This window comes from Nelumbo lutea, chromosome 1 (genome assembly GCF_056320005.1).
Source record: "Nelumbo lutea isolate HS-2025 chromosome 1, American lotus-T2T, whole genome shotgun sequence".
NCBI lineage: Eukaryota > Viridiplantae > Streptophyta > Magnoliopsida > Proteales > Nelumbonaceae > Nelumbo > Nelumbo lutea.
In genome coordinates, this window is record NC_142684.1 from 151346383 (window position 1) to 151363978 (window position 17596).

The window sequence follows — 17596 nt, forward strand, 5'->3', positions numbered from 1 at the left end:
CTTTTCTTTTTCATCGTCATTAGGATGAAATACCTCTTTCTATACCTTACATTTTGCTAAAATCACCCCATAAAAAGCCTCCACTTCTAACAGAAACGAATCATAGGTTACAAACCCAGCACACCATCATCACTTTGATATCAAGAGCTAGTCTCATCTTAATTTTTTTTTTTTTTTTTGAGAGAGAGAGAAGGTAAAGTATGATTGTATTAATAAAAGCAAAAAATGAATAGCAAGATGATGATGTACCCAGGGGCTACAGCCTCGCCATAGATAAAGTTGCATATACCAATAAAAATATCATGAATTGTTGTGAATACACCTACAAGAGTATAGACAGTGAATTTTTAGCTGCTCACCTGGCAATCCATTCTATCAGTTATTCCACCATGTCCTGGAATGCTATCACCAAAATCCTGCAATTGTTTACCCACAAAAAAAAAAGAATTATTGAGGTAATGGTTATAAATCTCATCATGTACTTTCTTTCTATAATTAGCTTAACTAATTAACAAGTCGGAACCTTAATCTTAAAAGCTCTCTTGAAGCCACTTGCGAAAAAGCCTCCAAAAGGAGCTATAATTGAGGCAAATAGACCAAGACAGAGAGCATGCCATTGCACTGGCAAGACAGAGATCTCTTTCCAAGGGAACTGCAAGAAAGCAATAGAAAACTTGCATGTTATAATTTGGTATTGATAATTTTTTATAATGGCTCGTGAAAAAAAGAATCAGAAATTATGAAAAAGCCAGGAAGAGCAGAAAACCAAATACACCACTAAAAACATCAAGGGAAAAATTTTGTGACCTTATGGAATGCAATCACAAGTTTTCGAAACCTGCAATAACATTAAACAAGAATGCATGTTCTTGGAAACAATTCAGAGAATTAGCTTCAATGTGATTACCACACTGATCAAATTGGAGTCTACTTTCATTTATACTACACGGGAGAAGAAATGTGATGAGAACTCGGCTACTATACAACCATCTCCAGGCCCAGCCAAGACTATTGCTTGCAATACCAGCCCAAGCCCAGAACAGGGCAGCGCACAACAGCCTAGCATTAAGCCTTATAAGGCCCCCATCTGTTTTGTTTACACTAAGAGGCCACATCAACCAACTAGTTAGATCTGGTCTTTCTTTGTTTGTACCAAATCTTCTTCCCCCTCTACCTTTCCTTCTCCGTCTTCTTCTCTGAGGAGGTTGGTTTGCCCTCGAAGAAAACCCTGAGTTAAGCAGTATCTGAACAAAATGCCTCACAACTAATGCTATTTTTGGTTATAGAGCACTATTTATTATTTCAGTCTGCTCATAAAATGCAAACTGTTTGAAAGCAGGCAATACAAACTTAGGAGATCACAGAACTTTCATCAACAAATAAGTTAGGTGCAATGAAGAATTCTCTTATTACCCATTGAGGAAGCCATTCTGGTAAAGAATGATACTCTGGCTTAAATAATGGACCAGGATCACAGGAAAGCCAGCCAGTTGATAAATCCTATAGAAGTACAATAGGAGCAAGATGATGAGCATGATTCAAACATAAATATAAATATTTCTTTAAATTTATCTTTCAGAAAGCTTACCTTTCTTGGGCATGTCAGCCACCGGAAACGGCCCATGATATTTGCAAGCTGCAAAAAATAAGATTGCAGATAAAATTTTAAGATAGCTTCAATTCACTAAAAATCAAGAAAACAAAACTCTGGAATGGTTATTGGCAAGAACTTAATAGGTGCTCATCATTGTGCTGTGGAAAGGGAGGCCCTTGCATACTAGGTGCTCATTTTGTAGGGGCTTTCAGTTTAATGTTTCTATTCAGAAACCATGGTTATTGGCAAAAACTTAATAAATCTATTGTTTGGGCTCATAAGTCATAACAAATTAAAAGTTGCTCCATCTATCCATCCATCTGGCCACCCACTCTTCCATACATATAGATCTAAAAGAATGTTGTTCCCTGATTCAAATTAGAAAGGCAGTTCATATCCCTTAATTACAAATGAAATATAATTATTTTCCCATGACAGATAAAGAACCTCACCCAAGGCTTTCTGTTTTCTTTTGAGGCTTAATTGTATCTTGGGGGCAAGAGGCAACAGACCAGCTCTTTCTTCACAGTAAGTGTAAGGTTTAGCCATCTTTTATATCTTTGCACATTCTCTACTACATTACTCCTATTTCTGAGTTCTAATATAACAGAAAGAAAAACTATATATATATAAGGCATTTATGTAATTCATGGATGCCTCTTTTGTGCATCACATTGTTTGCTTTATTAATTATGTTTTGATTATGTATATGTGTTCTATAGTTGAGAAGTGAAGAATCAAAGCTGGACGTTTATCATTAACCAGATCAAGACTTCTATAAATCAGAAAAACAACAGAATACAGGACAGAAACAAAGAAGGCTCAACAAAGATCAATTCACAGATCAATACTAAGATAAAAAGAGAGTTCTTGGGCTGACCTCACAGCCCACAAAATACACTTGAAACATATACAGGAATAGCCAAGCCCCAACCTTATCTCCCCTCTCCATACTCTCCAAACAAACAAATTGGCTGATAATCGTATCAACTGAAATAAGATGTTTGGCTGATAATCGTATCAACTGAAATAAGATGTTTGGCTGATAATTGTATATTTGTCTCCACCGAGATAAGATCTTTCCATACATTCAAGGATTTAGCCTCTCTAATAAGGTGCCAAAGATACCAAGGCCCTATGCCCAATCTGTTCAAAGAACTGCCTCAGACAGTTCCACAATATCCTTCCACCAACCGTTTGTCAGGGAAGAACTATGCTCAAAGATGGGCAACAAAGGAGCGCCTAGTCACCAAGGAATGATATTTATAAACAAAATGGTTAACATTAGCTCGTTTCCTTACTTTATTTGATGAATTAGATTTTCCCTAGTTGAAGTAATCAACTGTTAAAAATGATCTAACATGAAAGAATCAATAATTTAAAGTAGAAAGAGAACAACAGTATATAGTTTACAAACAAAAACAAGAGTATGGAGCCCATTTTTCTCTACACTAATGAGAGAGCGAGATACAAAAAGAATGTGCATACATAAATCAGAGTGGAAAAAAAAAACAAAAAAAAAAGGGTGTAGCCCTTGTTATGTTGAATGAAATAGAGATACAAGTGTGAGTGTGTGTGTTTCAGTGTTTTAATTGCCAAAAAGGTGAAATGAAGGAGAGGAATGATTATAAAGAAAAAAGGAAAGAAAAGAAAATGATAATATGTCTTTTAACTTTGACAGATGCAGCCTAGGAAATCCAGACGATCAGGAGTGGGAAGAGTATTTAGAGATGAGAAGGATCAAGTAATGGCTCTGTTCTCAGGCCCATTAGAATTGGTGGCTCCCTAACAAGGAATACAGTATACTACTGAAATGAATTTGAGCAAGCTACTCGTAAAAGGGGATTCACAGGTAGTAATTGGCTGGCTCCTGAATGGCAAGAAAGCTTTTTGGTCCTATAGGGATGTACTCAAGAAGATTAAATGCCTGACTAGGCACTGTAAAGTGAAAATCAAATGGGTGCAACGGTTGGCTAATGTTATAGCTGATGCATCAGCCAAGCAAGGGGCAGTTAGGGATCAATTGTTTTGGGCTCACTTGTAAAAAGAAATTAAACTAGGGAGGAGATATGCCTCATTCCCCAAGGGCTGCTTCTAAATCTTGTATATCATTACTGGTTACAATAAAATCCTACAACAAGCCTAAGGGAGATAAACCATCCCATGTATTACAAATAAGCCCAAAACATAGTTTGTCTACTTGCTTAGCTAAACCACCAGCCATACTTTTTGCAAATCTCCTAACCCAATTTATTTGGATCATCTTTGGATATCCATTTGAAGCGCCTGAACTCATTTCTTAATTGCCAAGTTACCCCTTCCCCCTTTTCAGCCAGCCCACAACTGTTTGCGAGTCACCTTCAATGACCAACCTTTCAATCCCCAGTTCTTTAGCTTTCTCTACCCCATAGACTGCTGCCAATAGTTCTGATCTGACCACATCACCTTGCTGAATGAGCCTGAATACGAAACCATTATGTTTCCTCCCCCATCCCTAATTACCTCTCCAATACCCGAAGGGCCTAGATTGCCCACACAACTACCATCAAAATACAATTTCTTCCACCCAACACTTGAGGGAGACCAATCCATATAAACTTTTTGTCTTCTAGAGGATGAATCAACAATTGTTCCCCACGAACTGAAGAAACCTTCAAACTTAAAGTCTGTAAAGAGCTTCAAAGTTCAAAGTTTTAGCCCAATGCCACCCTTAAAGTGAGGAGAACCACTCCAAAATAAAGCCAACAAAGTGAGGAGAACTAAACAACTGAAAGTAGATGAACTAAACAACCCTTCCAAGCTATCAAGATGAGACCATCTGCAACCAAAAAGTGAGGAGAACTACTCCGAAATAAAGCCAACAAAGGGACAAGAGATTATGAGATGTAAAGCAGTTTCACCGTTCAACTTACATAAAAAACACTAGCTAGGAGACAAGCACCAATTTGGTCTTTTCCTCTGAAGCAAATCACAAGTATTAATGGAACCATGAAATACTTCCCAACAGAAAGCATTGTCTTTTGGAGAGATGGGCCAAAACCATATTTCCTTAACAGGGAAAGAAGGAGAGGGGGAAGTGGCTACAAGGGAACAAAAAAAATGACATACAGGAGAACAAACCTGCATGATTAAGGGCCCACACTCTAAAGCCTGACCCACCTTCCCCCAAGACCACTGAATTTAGCAGACATAGCAAAGAAGTTACAATGGGAATTTCAGGCTCTCTAAGGTTCCTAGAGAAACCCAAGTTCCATTTCCGTTTTGACTGGGAGGAATACGAGCAAATAAAATCAGACAGGTTTTCCCTTGCGATTGGATAGGGCAAAAAGAGAAGGAAAGGCCTCAAACAAAGGGGATTCCCTAACCTAAACATCTTCCCAAAATCTAATTTTCTGACCCAAAGGGGTACAAGAAGGTGTTTCTTACAAGGAGTACAATGATTAATGCTACTAATTGAAGCCCTATTGTACTGAACATATTACTAAACCCAGTTTCTTAAAAATAATTATTATAGATATTAGAACACTTAATTCAAAAGCTTAAATAATGAAAATAAGGGTGACCAAAGACAGGAAATCCAGGATTAGCTGGAATTGGATTGACCCAAGGTAGAGGTCCTGGCTGCTCTTACTGGCATCCGTATTGCCAGAGACTTGGGCATTCAGACTATCCATTGCAGGAGACTCTGCAAATAATATTAAATAGCTTGTGAGAAGGAGAGTAGACCTAAGAGACTTGATCACTACTTGGCTTAGGCTAGAGATATGAATGTAAATCTGTTAAGGATTCTGAGGAATTTAAATTCTGTTGCAGATGGTCTAGCCAAATCCGGTGCTCATATGGATGTTCTATAGCCCTGAATGGCTTTTCTGTCTTTGTATTTCTTTCTGTACATCATCTCAATTTCTTTCTGTCTAAGGTTAAGGCCTTTTATTGGGAGGCCACGATACAGAATGTTATAACTTGTTATACGTTCCAAAATAGAAGGAACACCTGGTGCCTTTCCCTTCATGTCCATCTTTGCTTACAGACTGGGGGAGTTGCCAATAATCTTTTCACCTCTTGCTCTTATGAATCTCCAACCAGAAGGAAAAAGTGGTTCCATACCTTTAAAAATACATACTTTAAAAATATGGAACCACGTTTTCTTTCTGGTTGGTACTGTTTGGTCCCCATCCACTAATATTATTGGCAATTTTTTAAGTTGCAATTCCCTAAAATACATACTTTGTTAATTAATTCTAATAAAACAAATTACTTTCTGCTGATTAAAAAATCCCTAAAATACACACCAGAAGGGGAAAATCATGTGGAATTGTTCTAAAGCTGCAGTGTTTGGAGCTTGTAGGAAGAAAAAAATGCAACTTTTGAGCAGTGATTTAAAAGGCACGCTTGAGGCACAGGCAAGGTGCATTTTGGGGTGCGCCTGATGCGCATGCCTTGCCCAGGTCCTAGGCGCACCCCTTTCAAAAGGCGCACTCCTGGTGCACCTAGGCGTGCGCCTGATGCGCCTTGCACCTCAGCCCAAGCATGCGCCTTTTTTAAATTTTGCTCTTTTTGCCTTTTTTTTTTTTTGAGTCTAACGGCTGGGTCGGGGGCTCCGCCCCCAGACCCCCGACCACGCCCCTCAAGGCAAGCCTGAACAAGTCTATGTTAGGGTCTGAAATTCTTATTTTTCACATAAAAATTAATGATTTTATAACTTTAATTGCCTTTTAAGAAGATATTTTATTGCAATTAATGAATGAACAACATTAGAAAATAGGGGGTTCTCGGAGCTTCGGTTATTTTTTATGTGAGAAATAAGAATTTCAGACCTTAACATAGACTTGTTCGGGCTTGCCTCGAGGGGCGTAGTACAAAGGTGACTCATAGAATCAAGAATGCAATATGTTTTACATCACATTAGCTACTTGAAGCAATGCAATTAAGGATAAAAAGAGATTTTACATGCTTGAAAATGCTTTATATGTTTGCTTTTATTTTTAAATTTTCATTAGAATACGCTTTACATGTTATTTTTATGTATTTTAATTTTAGGTAATTGGTTTTTTAAAGCATTTATTTTAAAATTTATGTTTATATTTTTTATTAACATTATGTTTAATACTTTTTGAATTTTTTGCATTTTTAAAATTTTTTGGCATTTTTTTAATTTTCCGACTTTTTTGAGTTTTTAGCTTTTTTTTGTAGTTTTGCACCTTTCTTAAAAACGCACGTGTCTCACCTTGCGCCTTAGGTGCAAATTGGCCCTTGTGCTTTTTTGCGCCTTGCACTTTTAAAACACTGCTTTTGAGGATGAGGGCCATTATGTGCAGCCCTTCTTAATTAATCTATTATGGTAAAGGTAGCAGATTGTATACACAACAGACAAGGCTTTTTGTGGAGTTTTGATGGATTGGATCCTACAGAGATGGTATTGATATGCATCATCAACATCTCCTTGGAAAGCAATTCAAGAGGTTTATCCTTCCTTCCTCGATCACATTCGATTTGACGTGGGAAATGGGAACAAGGTCTTGTTTTGGGAAGACCTTTGGCTGGGAGAACAACTTTTAAAGACCCAATACTCCTTTAATTTTTTCTTTGTCAAACTATAAATCTGAACTCGATTCTGAATTTGTGATATTCAACAATTCTAGGCTGAACTGGGACTTTGGCTTCAGAAGGGGTCACAGGGAGTTGGAAGGTAAATCTCTAATATTTCTATTGGTCAAGCTGGATTCGGTTTCCCTGGACTAAAGAACAGAGGACACAAAGGTTTGGGAAATTTATACTGATGGAATCTTCACCTGTGCTTCTTTTTTCATTAGCCTAATTCAGCCTACCACCTTGGGTTTAAACCTCCTGGTCAAAGAAATTTGGAGCAAGCCAATTCCACCAAAAATCCAGGCCCTTTGTTAGGAGATTTTTTTGGGAAGATAAATACCTGTGATTTCTGAAAGACAATTTTCCTGAGTTATTTGCAGTAGCAGAAGACAAGGAAGCAAAGGTAGCTGATTATTTGCAGTTTTCTAGTGGAAAGTGTGTCTAGAATCCCCTTTTCAGAGGAGCTATAAATGACTAGGGAATTGAGCTTTTTGCTCTTTCATTGCAAAAGCTTTATTGTATTCACATTGAACCTAGCAGAGATGACAGAAGAGTGTGGCTGAGTGGAAAGGATAAACAATTTACCGTTACCTCCTTCTATAATAAGTTGTCTAGGGAAGAAGATCAGGAGTTTCCCATGTGCCTAATCTGGTGCAAATATGTTCCTTCTAAAATTGCTTTTTTCATTCTGGTGTGCCTATTCAGATAAGATCCTAATAATCTCTTGAAGAGGGTGTGAGATTGATTCTTTGCAATGTGTTCTCTGTAACATGACAGATGAGTCTGCTGATCACCTGTTTTTACACTGCAAATTCTCTTATAGCATCTGGGTGAAAATTTACAGTTTGGTGTCCCTCAAGGGTTGTTGTCAGGCATCAGTGGATAACTTCTTGAAAGGGTTGTATTTACAAGGTCTAAGCAAAAGAGGAAAGGCAATTTGGTAAATGATTCCTGGAGCAGTGTGGTGGTCTATATGGCAGAAGTTAATAAAACTTGATGAGGTAGAAGCTGATAGGAGATTGGATCCAGAAGGAAGAGTGGAAAGATGAGGTAGCAACAGGATACAGCAGAAACGAGATGGAAGGAGACATTAAAGGAGCTTCACACTGGAAACAAAATGGAGGAAAGAAGTTATGACAGAGAAGAAAAATTTGCTGTTTGAGGGGAGCAGTCAAGGTAGTCCAGGGCCGTTGGGTATAAGAAGGATTTTGAGAGATAAGGATAGCAACATCCTATCCTTATTTTGAAGACCAGTGGGAATTGCGACTATACAAGGGCTGAGATGCTGGCAGCAGTACAAGGAATACAGGTTGCTAACCAACTTGGAGTGGAACTTGATAGTTGAGGGGGACTCCAAGGTGGTAGTGGGCTGACTGTCAAATCCAGAAACAGTCTTTTGGGGTTACAGGGATCTTCTTAAGAAAGTTAATTGGCTTACAAGGAATATGTCAGTTAGATTTCAGTGGGTTATTAATACAGCGGCAAATGTGATGGCTGATTCTTTGGCTCATGGTTTCAAATGTCGCGAAATGTCGCAAATGTCGCCCAACATATGTCGATGTCGAGGCTCACCGACATGAAAATGGATGGTAATATAAAAATTGCATTATTTCGGTCGACATTTCCAATATTTCGGAAATGTTGACCAAATTGGTCCAAATAACCAAAAAAAAAGATAGTTTTTCCTATTATGTCGATAATGTCGACAAGATGTTGATAATGTCGACAGGATGTCGACTAATGTACATTAATAATATAATATATTAGTATATTATATTATTATAATACAGTATATTAATATAAATTACTCCATTAATAATTTCTATTTAGTATTTCAAATAAAATATTTATAAAAAAGAATTAACAAAATATAAAAACAAAAGAATAAATTAGTTACTTTATAATATAAAACATACAATATTTTTCAAGTAATAAAATATTAACTAGTTAGTATTTTTTAAAAAATTTATTAAAATCAGAAATGTTTATTAAATTTTATAATAAATCATATTCTACATTTAATATAAAAAATCAGAATAAATTTATTAAATTTTATAATAAAACATAATTTATTATAAGTTTAGTATTAAAAATCATAATAAATTCATTAAGTTTTATAAGAAATCAGAATTTATCATAATCTTAATACTACAAAAAGGAGAATCAGTTTACTAAATTTATAATAAAGCATAATGTATTATAACTTTAATATTTAAAAAACCAGAATAAATGTATTTCTATTTACTAGTGTGAATTAAATATATTAGAACTTATAATAAATCAGAAATAAAAATACAAAAAGAAAATATCAGATAACCTTGTAAAAACATCAAAATGCATAATAAATCAGTATATCGCCGTTTACTAATTTGTTATTGATCTTAGTTTCTTAGCTTTATATAATGGTTGGGAATAAGATAATAGTCTAGAAATATGTATTAATGCTTCTTTTATCATTTTACAAAACATCATTGCATATTTCCACATATTTCATAATATTTCCACAATGTCTCTAATTTTTACAATATTTCCCCTCGACATTTCCGACATATGTCCTATATTTTGGTAAGTGGCATTTCCATCAACATCGACATTTTAAACCTTGCTTTGGCTAAACAAGGGGTATCAATGGGTGAATTGTTTTGGGCTACCTTACAATTGTAATTCTGGTTAGAGTGTGCTTATTTGCTCAGTCCTAAGGGGAGGTAACATCTCGTGCCTCCTCTTAAGCTGATTGTACACTTTTTCCCTTCTTAATAAAACTACCACTCATTTATCAAAAAAAAAAAAGAACTGGAGGAAGGTTCAGTGTTGAAGATCAGGGAAGATAAAAAGTCGATGGCTATTCTGATCAAGAAACTATTGACTGATCCAAAGGTTTTATGGATGGCACAATTTTGGCTATAACTGAACAGGGTTGGGAAGGAGAGATGAGGAAGGAAAGGTCTTAACAACAGGAATCAAGCAGAATAACAAGGGTTCCTTCATTATGCTCACTGAAAGATTTGGGGTTGGCAAGGTGTTAATGTTATGACATTTGAATTACTTTCAATCTACATGAGATTTCTGGTATTTTAGAAACTTGCAAAGGGCAGGCAAACCCTAGCTCTTTTTATATGATGCAAGACTATTATTTCTTTGCAAAGACCAAATAGAATAAAAGCTTGTTTTGAGGTTCAGTTGCAGGTAGGAGTATGTTCTTTTTACTTCTCTCTCTCCTTCTAAACTGTTTTTTCTCTCATTCTTAAATATGTCTCCTCCTCCCCCTTCTATTTCAAATTTGAAATATTCTTGTTCCCCTCCCCCTCTGACCCCTTCTGAAATCAGTTTTTTTATGAATAATAGTGGAATTTTATTAAAACAGAAACTGATTCAGGATTACAATCTCATACAAGATCCCTTGGAGAGGCGCAAGCTGCAGCCTCTCCTGACAATAAAGTAAAGAAACTAGGAAAAGCGTATTGGATTCACATCTGAGCCTAAAGCAATTCTTCCCTATTTGCCCCTTGCTTGGCTAACACACCAGCCAAAGCATTTGCTGACCCTTGTACAGCAGCTAGCATTTCTGCCCTAACAGAGTCACCAAGTCCCAAAGGAACCGAGTACAATAGAACAACCTCTGCAAGCTCGTTCCTCAGACCCCCCCCCCAATTCCAGATGGCCCCGGATTGCCCAAACTGCTACCACCAAAGTTCAACTTCAGTGAGCCTTCAACCGGAGGAAATCACCTTGGGACTACCCTATTCTTGATGGAAGACCACCTCACTATTGCCAACCAGTTTCTCCAAAAGTCATTAAAGGAGAACTGATGGAACAGGTCCAAAGTCTATTTCTTTCCTTCTCTTGAAAGATTCTATCATTCCTTTCTTCCCATAGCGTTCAAATCAAGGCTGCTCTAGCACATCTCCACATTGATCTTCCTCTTTTTGTATGCCGGTTGAAGATAGACTGGTCAAAGATAAACCGTACTTCTGCTGGCAAGCTCCAATTACACCCAAACAAAGAGAGTAGCCAAACCCACAACTCTGTAGAGAGTGGACAGGAAATGAATAGATGGTAACAGTCCTCCCCATGAGCTCAACAGAGGGTATGCCAGTTGGGAGAAATACGAAGGGTCTTCTCTTTTGTAGGTTATCTAAAGTGCTTACTTTCCCATAGTACACTTCTCAGCAGAAAGCCATAACCTTTGGGGGAATCAGCCTGAACCAAATTTCCTTTGAGGGAAAGACCTATCGAGTGTAAAACTAAGACAAGGACTTAAAGAATGAGACACAAGGGGTGCAAATGGTATTCAAAAATCCGAGTTCGAATTTGAGATTCGACATAATCAAATCAAATTTGAATATCACTCAATTCAATTCGATTATATATATTGTAACTATATAAATTATACTGGGTCATGAGTCATGACTGTAATATATTCATACTGAATAATATATTAATATATTATTTTTATTAAAGAACAACGAATGATGGCTTTCAAAAACTTTTAATATTATTTTAATAATAAAAGAGCTGATTGAAGACAAGCTATTGCAGAGGCTATGATGATTTCTCGAATTGGAGGCATGTGCCATTAATTATCTCCCACTTTTTTAACATTATTTTAATACTTTGTTATCAAATGGCACTTGTCTCATTAATTATCTCATACTTTTTGTATTTGAATCATATCACTTTTACTATTCACTTTCTTCTTCTTCAGTTCAAGCATTCATTTTCCGTTCTTCAGTTGAAGTCTGCATTTCTTGTTCGCTCTTTTTGTTTGCTATAGCTTTACAAGCTTAAACCTTTTTTATTCTATATTTTTCAAACTCTCTCTCTAGGCATGTTGCAGAGCTGAATATGGAGACCGACAATCTCTCCGTTGCAGATCACACCAGTAGCGATCACTCTAATACTTGTTGCAGAACACGCCAACATAGCAATACTTCTTGAAGGTTGGATCAATAGAGAATGAGAAAAGAAAACCAGGTTTCTTCTTCTTCGTCTGGTGAAGTTGTTGGAGAGATTGACATTAATTTTTTTTTTTTTTCAAATTCGAGTCAAAATCGAATATTCGATTATTTAGACACATTCAAAATCAGTGTAATGCTTTCAGAAAGCGTCAGATATCGAATCGAATTTGAATATTTATTTATTTAATCAGTTTCAAATTCGAATCAAGCCTGATTCGATTCGAACTCACTCCATTTACACCCCTACCCACACCCTTTTGTCTGGCTTGGAAGGATCCAGACAAATCTGATTAATGAGGCCAAGCAAATGAGATAAAGAATCAATTTCAGCATCCCTTAACCCCTACAAAAACCAAAATCCCAATTTGGATCACCACGGGCGTTCCTGAGGGTGAAACAAATTTTGAAATTGCCCCTTTTTTAAAAGATGAGATAGAGGACAGCAAAGGAACAAGGTCCTTTAAAGGGGTATTTCCCACCTAGATATCTTCCCAAAACCGGACAGAATTACCAGAACACGCTTCATACCTGACAAACCTGAGAAACTGAGGGATGACTTTGTGGTTGGCCTTCCACGATGCTGCCAGATTAGCCCGCCTTAATGCACCTGCGTCCCATCCACCCTCTGAGATGCCATGAATACTCCCCACCACTTCATGCCAAAGCCTTTCTCTCTCCAACGGCCAACGCCAAAGCCATTCCCCCAACAATGCTTGATCCTTTTTTTGTTTTTTTGAACCACCCTCCCTAACCCCAAACCCCCTTCCTTTTTGCTTCTACACACAATTTCCCACTTAATCAGTTCACTACTAATAAATGTTCTGGGACTTTCTCTTACATCATTTTGTTTATAAGTGGTCCTTTGTTTAGGGCCAAGAGGCAGTGCCCTATATGATTTATTTGATTTTGAGACTTCTGTGTATCTTCATGCATAGTAATATTCATTAATAAATTCTTTTTATTCCATATCAAAGAAAATCTTCCTACCATGGCGCTAATCTCCTTATCAGGGCATAAAGGGAAGCAAAGCACACTAATAACATGGGAGAAATGAACTGGAAAAAAAAAGCACTGGAAAACACAGCTCTATCTGAGGATCTAACCACTCCTGTGGAAGTTGATGAATCACAGAGTATGAACAAGAAGTAAATCTCCGAGGATGTGAGGAAAGAGAATGTCCATATAGAAGTGGTATTGTAGTAAGTAGAAGACCCCTGAACAACTGTTCTGGAAGTGCAACACTGCAAGGACTGCATGGTTTGGAGTTGACTAGGGTGGACCATTGGAGGCCTCCAACAACACTGAGTTTTTCATTACTAACTGGGTGAAAGAAATATCCATGAGAGTAGTTAAAGGAGATAGAGTTGACGCTTGAGTGGGATTTGACAGATCTAACCTCTGGCATGTTTAGCGCAAAGTGGCTGAGCCATGTTTCCATTCTTTGTGCTTAAAATGTCAGAGGTTAGGTCTTTATCTTCAGCTATAATCAAAACCCAGTAAGTTGGATTCCACCAAAGAAACTTCTTAAAATTAAACTTTGATGGGTGTAGTTTGGGTAACTCCGGAGTTTCTAGTCTGGGGGATTATTTAGAAATGATGATAGAGAAGTTAAATCTATTTTCTCAGGACCAATAGGCCAAGAGAATTCAACAAAGGCTGCGCTTGGCAGGAAGCCAAGGTTTAAAGTTGGGAGCTCATTGGAATATAAAGTCTTTATGGTTGAAGGCAACTCAAACACAATTATAGGCTGGTTGAAACAGAAAGTCTAGGTCCATGGAGACAAACAGTTAAAAAGAGAAGCAAGAAATATACCAAGGGAGCTGAGCCCAAAAACAACACTCGAGTGGGTGTATAGATCAGAAAATGGGATGGCCAACAATCTAGCAAGACAAGGGATTAGTAGAGCTAAACTTTTCTGGGGAAATACAGAAGCAGCAGGTGAATAATGTAATGCAGAGACAGATCAACTGATGGGTTAGGCAGGGGACAAAGGTGTATGTAGTAGTGGGTGGTTGGGGTACTGCTTGTACCCTTTGTATTGTAAATATTTTATTAATCTCACATCAATAAAATGCTGACTAATTACCAAGTCAGAGGTTAGGCCTTTATCAAATCCACCCCTCCCAAGACCCTAGGTAGCTAGGTTTGTATTTGAGCACTGACCTTCTTAGGATATCCTTGCATAAATTTCTTCTCATCAATGTTGCAAATAAAAGAAAACGTAACTTTCACATGTATGCATACAACAAGTTTCATATCCAATAACATATGAAATTGACAAGGTAGACTTCATATTAGGACTACCTAAAAGATTACTAACAAGGAAAGATGATACCCACCACAAATGCAGAGATCATAGTTGTAACAGATGCTCCAATGAAACCCTCCCAAGTTTTCTTTGGTGATAACTTGATTAAAGGTGTTTTCCCAAAGAAAAATCCAAAGAAGTAAGCAGCAATATCATTGATAACAATAAGGGATGCTGGAAGAAGAAACCTGCATAATATCTATACCTTATCAGAAAAGATATTTTTGAAATAAAAGGTAATAGAGGAATTTATTTGTTATGTAAATGTAATAATCAATTAAAATGGTGGAGGACAACTAATAATAGACCTACAATGAAATACAAATTCAATTGATAATGAGGAACCATAAAGAAGTCAGGTACATATATAATGCCATTCCAAATCCCAAAGATGAAGCAAGGAGAAAATTATAGTTGATATTCCTTCAAGTCATCAAATAAATTCAACAAAGCCTTACCCCAATCATATGGAGTCAGCTACGAAAATCCTGTTCCGCCATTCCACTGTGTCATGTCTATTGTTAAATTATGAGCTCTGAAATCATTTGCACTACCTTAACCTATTTTCTTTTTGGCCTACTCCTAGCTCTTCTATACTTTTCAAATGACAATAGATCACTTCTTAGTTCTTAGTATGTGGTCTTCTATGCATATGCCCAAACCATCTTAGCCTACTTTGCCTCCTTGGTTCCCATAAATATGCTAATTTCTATCTATCCTTGTGGTTTCACCACTCATCCATCTTAATATTTGCATTTCCACCACACTAACACATTGCTTCTTGACTACCCAACACTCCATGCAAAACTATTGCCTATATAGCTGTCTTATAAAATTTTCCATTTTGACTGATTGGTGTTCTCCCAGCACACACACTATGGATACACTGTCTCCATTTTTTCTATGCCACTCTAATTCTACGGGTAACCTCCTCAATATCTCCTCATTGTAAATAATCAAATAAAGGTAATAGAAAATGTTAGATCAAGGTTTTTCCTTGTCTCCATGACATGGTGGCATCATCTTGGCTTAACAAGTATTATCCTTTGCAGAAACCCCATATGGAAAATGTAGCAACAATAAATAAAGCAATGAAGCCAATAAGATGTCTATCACAATGAAAATAAGCCAAGACAGGGACTTCAATCATTCCCCAAAGAAGCACTACCAACAAGTAACTCCAAGAAGGAAACTAGAGAAATTCCCACACTAATGGCAATTTCATAGTTTTGGGTAAATTGAGTTTTTTAACTACTTTTCTGCTTAGTTTAAAGAATCCTATAAGATAGTCATAGTGTTAGAATTTTCAAAATTTGTGGTTCTAATAACATCACTTTTCTTGCAATCCAAGTTTAAAGGTTCAAAATTTATCTGTTTCACATAATCTTGGTGTCATTAGATAAATTCTTTTAATTACCTCTCCAACAAGTTCAAGATCTTCTGGTGTTTTCTGAGAAAGTTATGACCATTTTGGTAATAGGGTATAAATCTTTAATGGGGTCATGAAGTTTCTAATCTTGGGTCTATTTTAGAGTTGTCATTCGTTTGTTTGGTTTTGATATGATTAGCACTGGTTTATTAGAGTTGTTTTAGGAGTTGAAGTCCATATTTGAGTGACCCTATAGATTATGAACGGGTTTACATTAGCTCTAATGCAATTAGGAGCAGTGTTATTAGATTTTGACTGTACAAAAAACAGGAAGGTTCACTGTCATAGTTTCAACAGTTAAACCATCAGGTTTAGAAGTTTTGTTCATCTGAATCCTGGTAGTGGTGATGGCATCAGATTTTGTGAAACCTTTCCAGGCCTCTTTGGGACTGCCATAAATAAGATGATGTCCGTAAAGGACTGTTACGAGCTAGTGGGGTCACAGGTGGTGTAGGTGTCATGATTCAGACACAATCTAAGTGACTGGAATGACTGGTAAATTGAAGCTTTATCATCTCTGTTGAAGTGACTCCATGGTTCTCACATCCAACCTGAAGTTAATGATTCCTGCACTAGGGTGGTGTGCAACTCCAGTGTGCTTTCAACAAAATCTTGCTACTATCTGCTGACCAACAGAATCTAATTCGGTTCAATGGAGATGGATCTGGAAGGCCCATGCTCCTTCTAAGATAACCTTCTTTTTGTGGACGGCAATTCTGAATAGGATCCCCAGCATCAACAAGCTCATTTTGCATGGTATGGCGCTGCAAAGTAGTTGCTATTTTTGCTTGGATCAGGAGAAGACAACCAGGCATTTAGTGCTCCCACCGTTCTTATGTTGGCCAAGTGAGGATTCACTTCTGGAATACATTTGGCTTTCTCTGGGTTATCCCATGGACATCTATGTGTTTCATCCTGGAGGGTTAAGGGTGGTAGACAAGAGGTGAAATTCTTTAAACTTAGTTCCCTTGGCTGTAGCCATATGCTGGGCTATCTGAAAAACAAGAAACTCCCACATCTTGTTAAGGCAAGTCTCACTCTTGCCCCTGTGAGACCTTAATCAGCAAGATCAAGTGGTAGCTTCAGAAGTGGACGGTTGCCTTGCATTTTTCTGATGGCACCTCCACCAATCAGTTCAGGTTTTTTTTTGTCTATCGTGTATAGAAGTGCACATATATCATTCCGATTTATTGGATGTCTGTTCCATGGTAATGCAAATCATTTTTCATCTAATCCTACAAACAAACCCACCCTTGGACTGCAACATGCTCAGGATATCTATTTAGAGGGTCAGAACTCATTACTGTTGTTCCACGCAGAGTCACCGATTAGGGGGCAACCTTTAATGGTAGCTTCGGCTGCATTTGTTAACACATATTTGATTGAACCTAGACAACTTCCAAAGATCAATCAGTCAGGGAGACCAGGCCTAGATTCGATGCCCCCACCAGCACCTTTTGCTCCTGTTCCCACTCTTCAGGTTCCCTTTGGTTCAGGTACATCTGTGGATTTGTTTTCTGGTACTAACAAGGGTCCTATGCCTGAAACAGGTACTTCAGCTTCTCAACCAGAAGGAATGGCCAAGGGAGGGGAAAGTGGGACTGCAGTTAAGGGTGGTGGAGAAGAGGAGGGGGAGTTTTTATTGAAAAGGAAAAAGGAAGAAGAATTAGAGAGAATTTGGGAGTGTATTTGCGCTCTCTTGGAGGATTATAAAGAGG

General features: G+C 37.4%; 1 protein-coding gene across 5 annotated transcripts in view; it reads right to left on the minus strand.

The window, feature by feature from the left end:
* Nucleotides 1-17596, minus strand: part of LOC148878379 (phosphatidate cytidylyltransferase 1) — a 35741-nt gene that overhangs the window by 5010 nt on the left and 13135 nt on the right. For all 5 annotated transcript variants that reach the window (XM_088953884.1, XM_088953869.1, XM_088953893.1 and 2 more), the window contains exons 7-11: nucleotides 14481-14637; nucleotides 1589-1636; nucleotides 1414-1500; nucleotides 524-652; nucleotides 360-416 (exon numbers count right to left, since the gene is read on the minus strand). In XM_088953884.1, the coding sequence (XP_088810010.1) occupies nucleotides 360-416; nucleotides 524-652; nucleotides 1414-1500; nucleotides 1589-1636; nucleotides 14481-14637 (478 nt within the window). The remainder of the gene's footprint in view (nucleotides 1-359; nucleotides 417-523; nucleotides 653-1413; nucleotides 1501-1588; nucleotides 1637-14480; nucleotides 14638-17596) is intronic.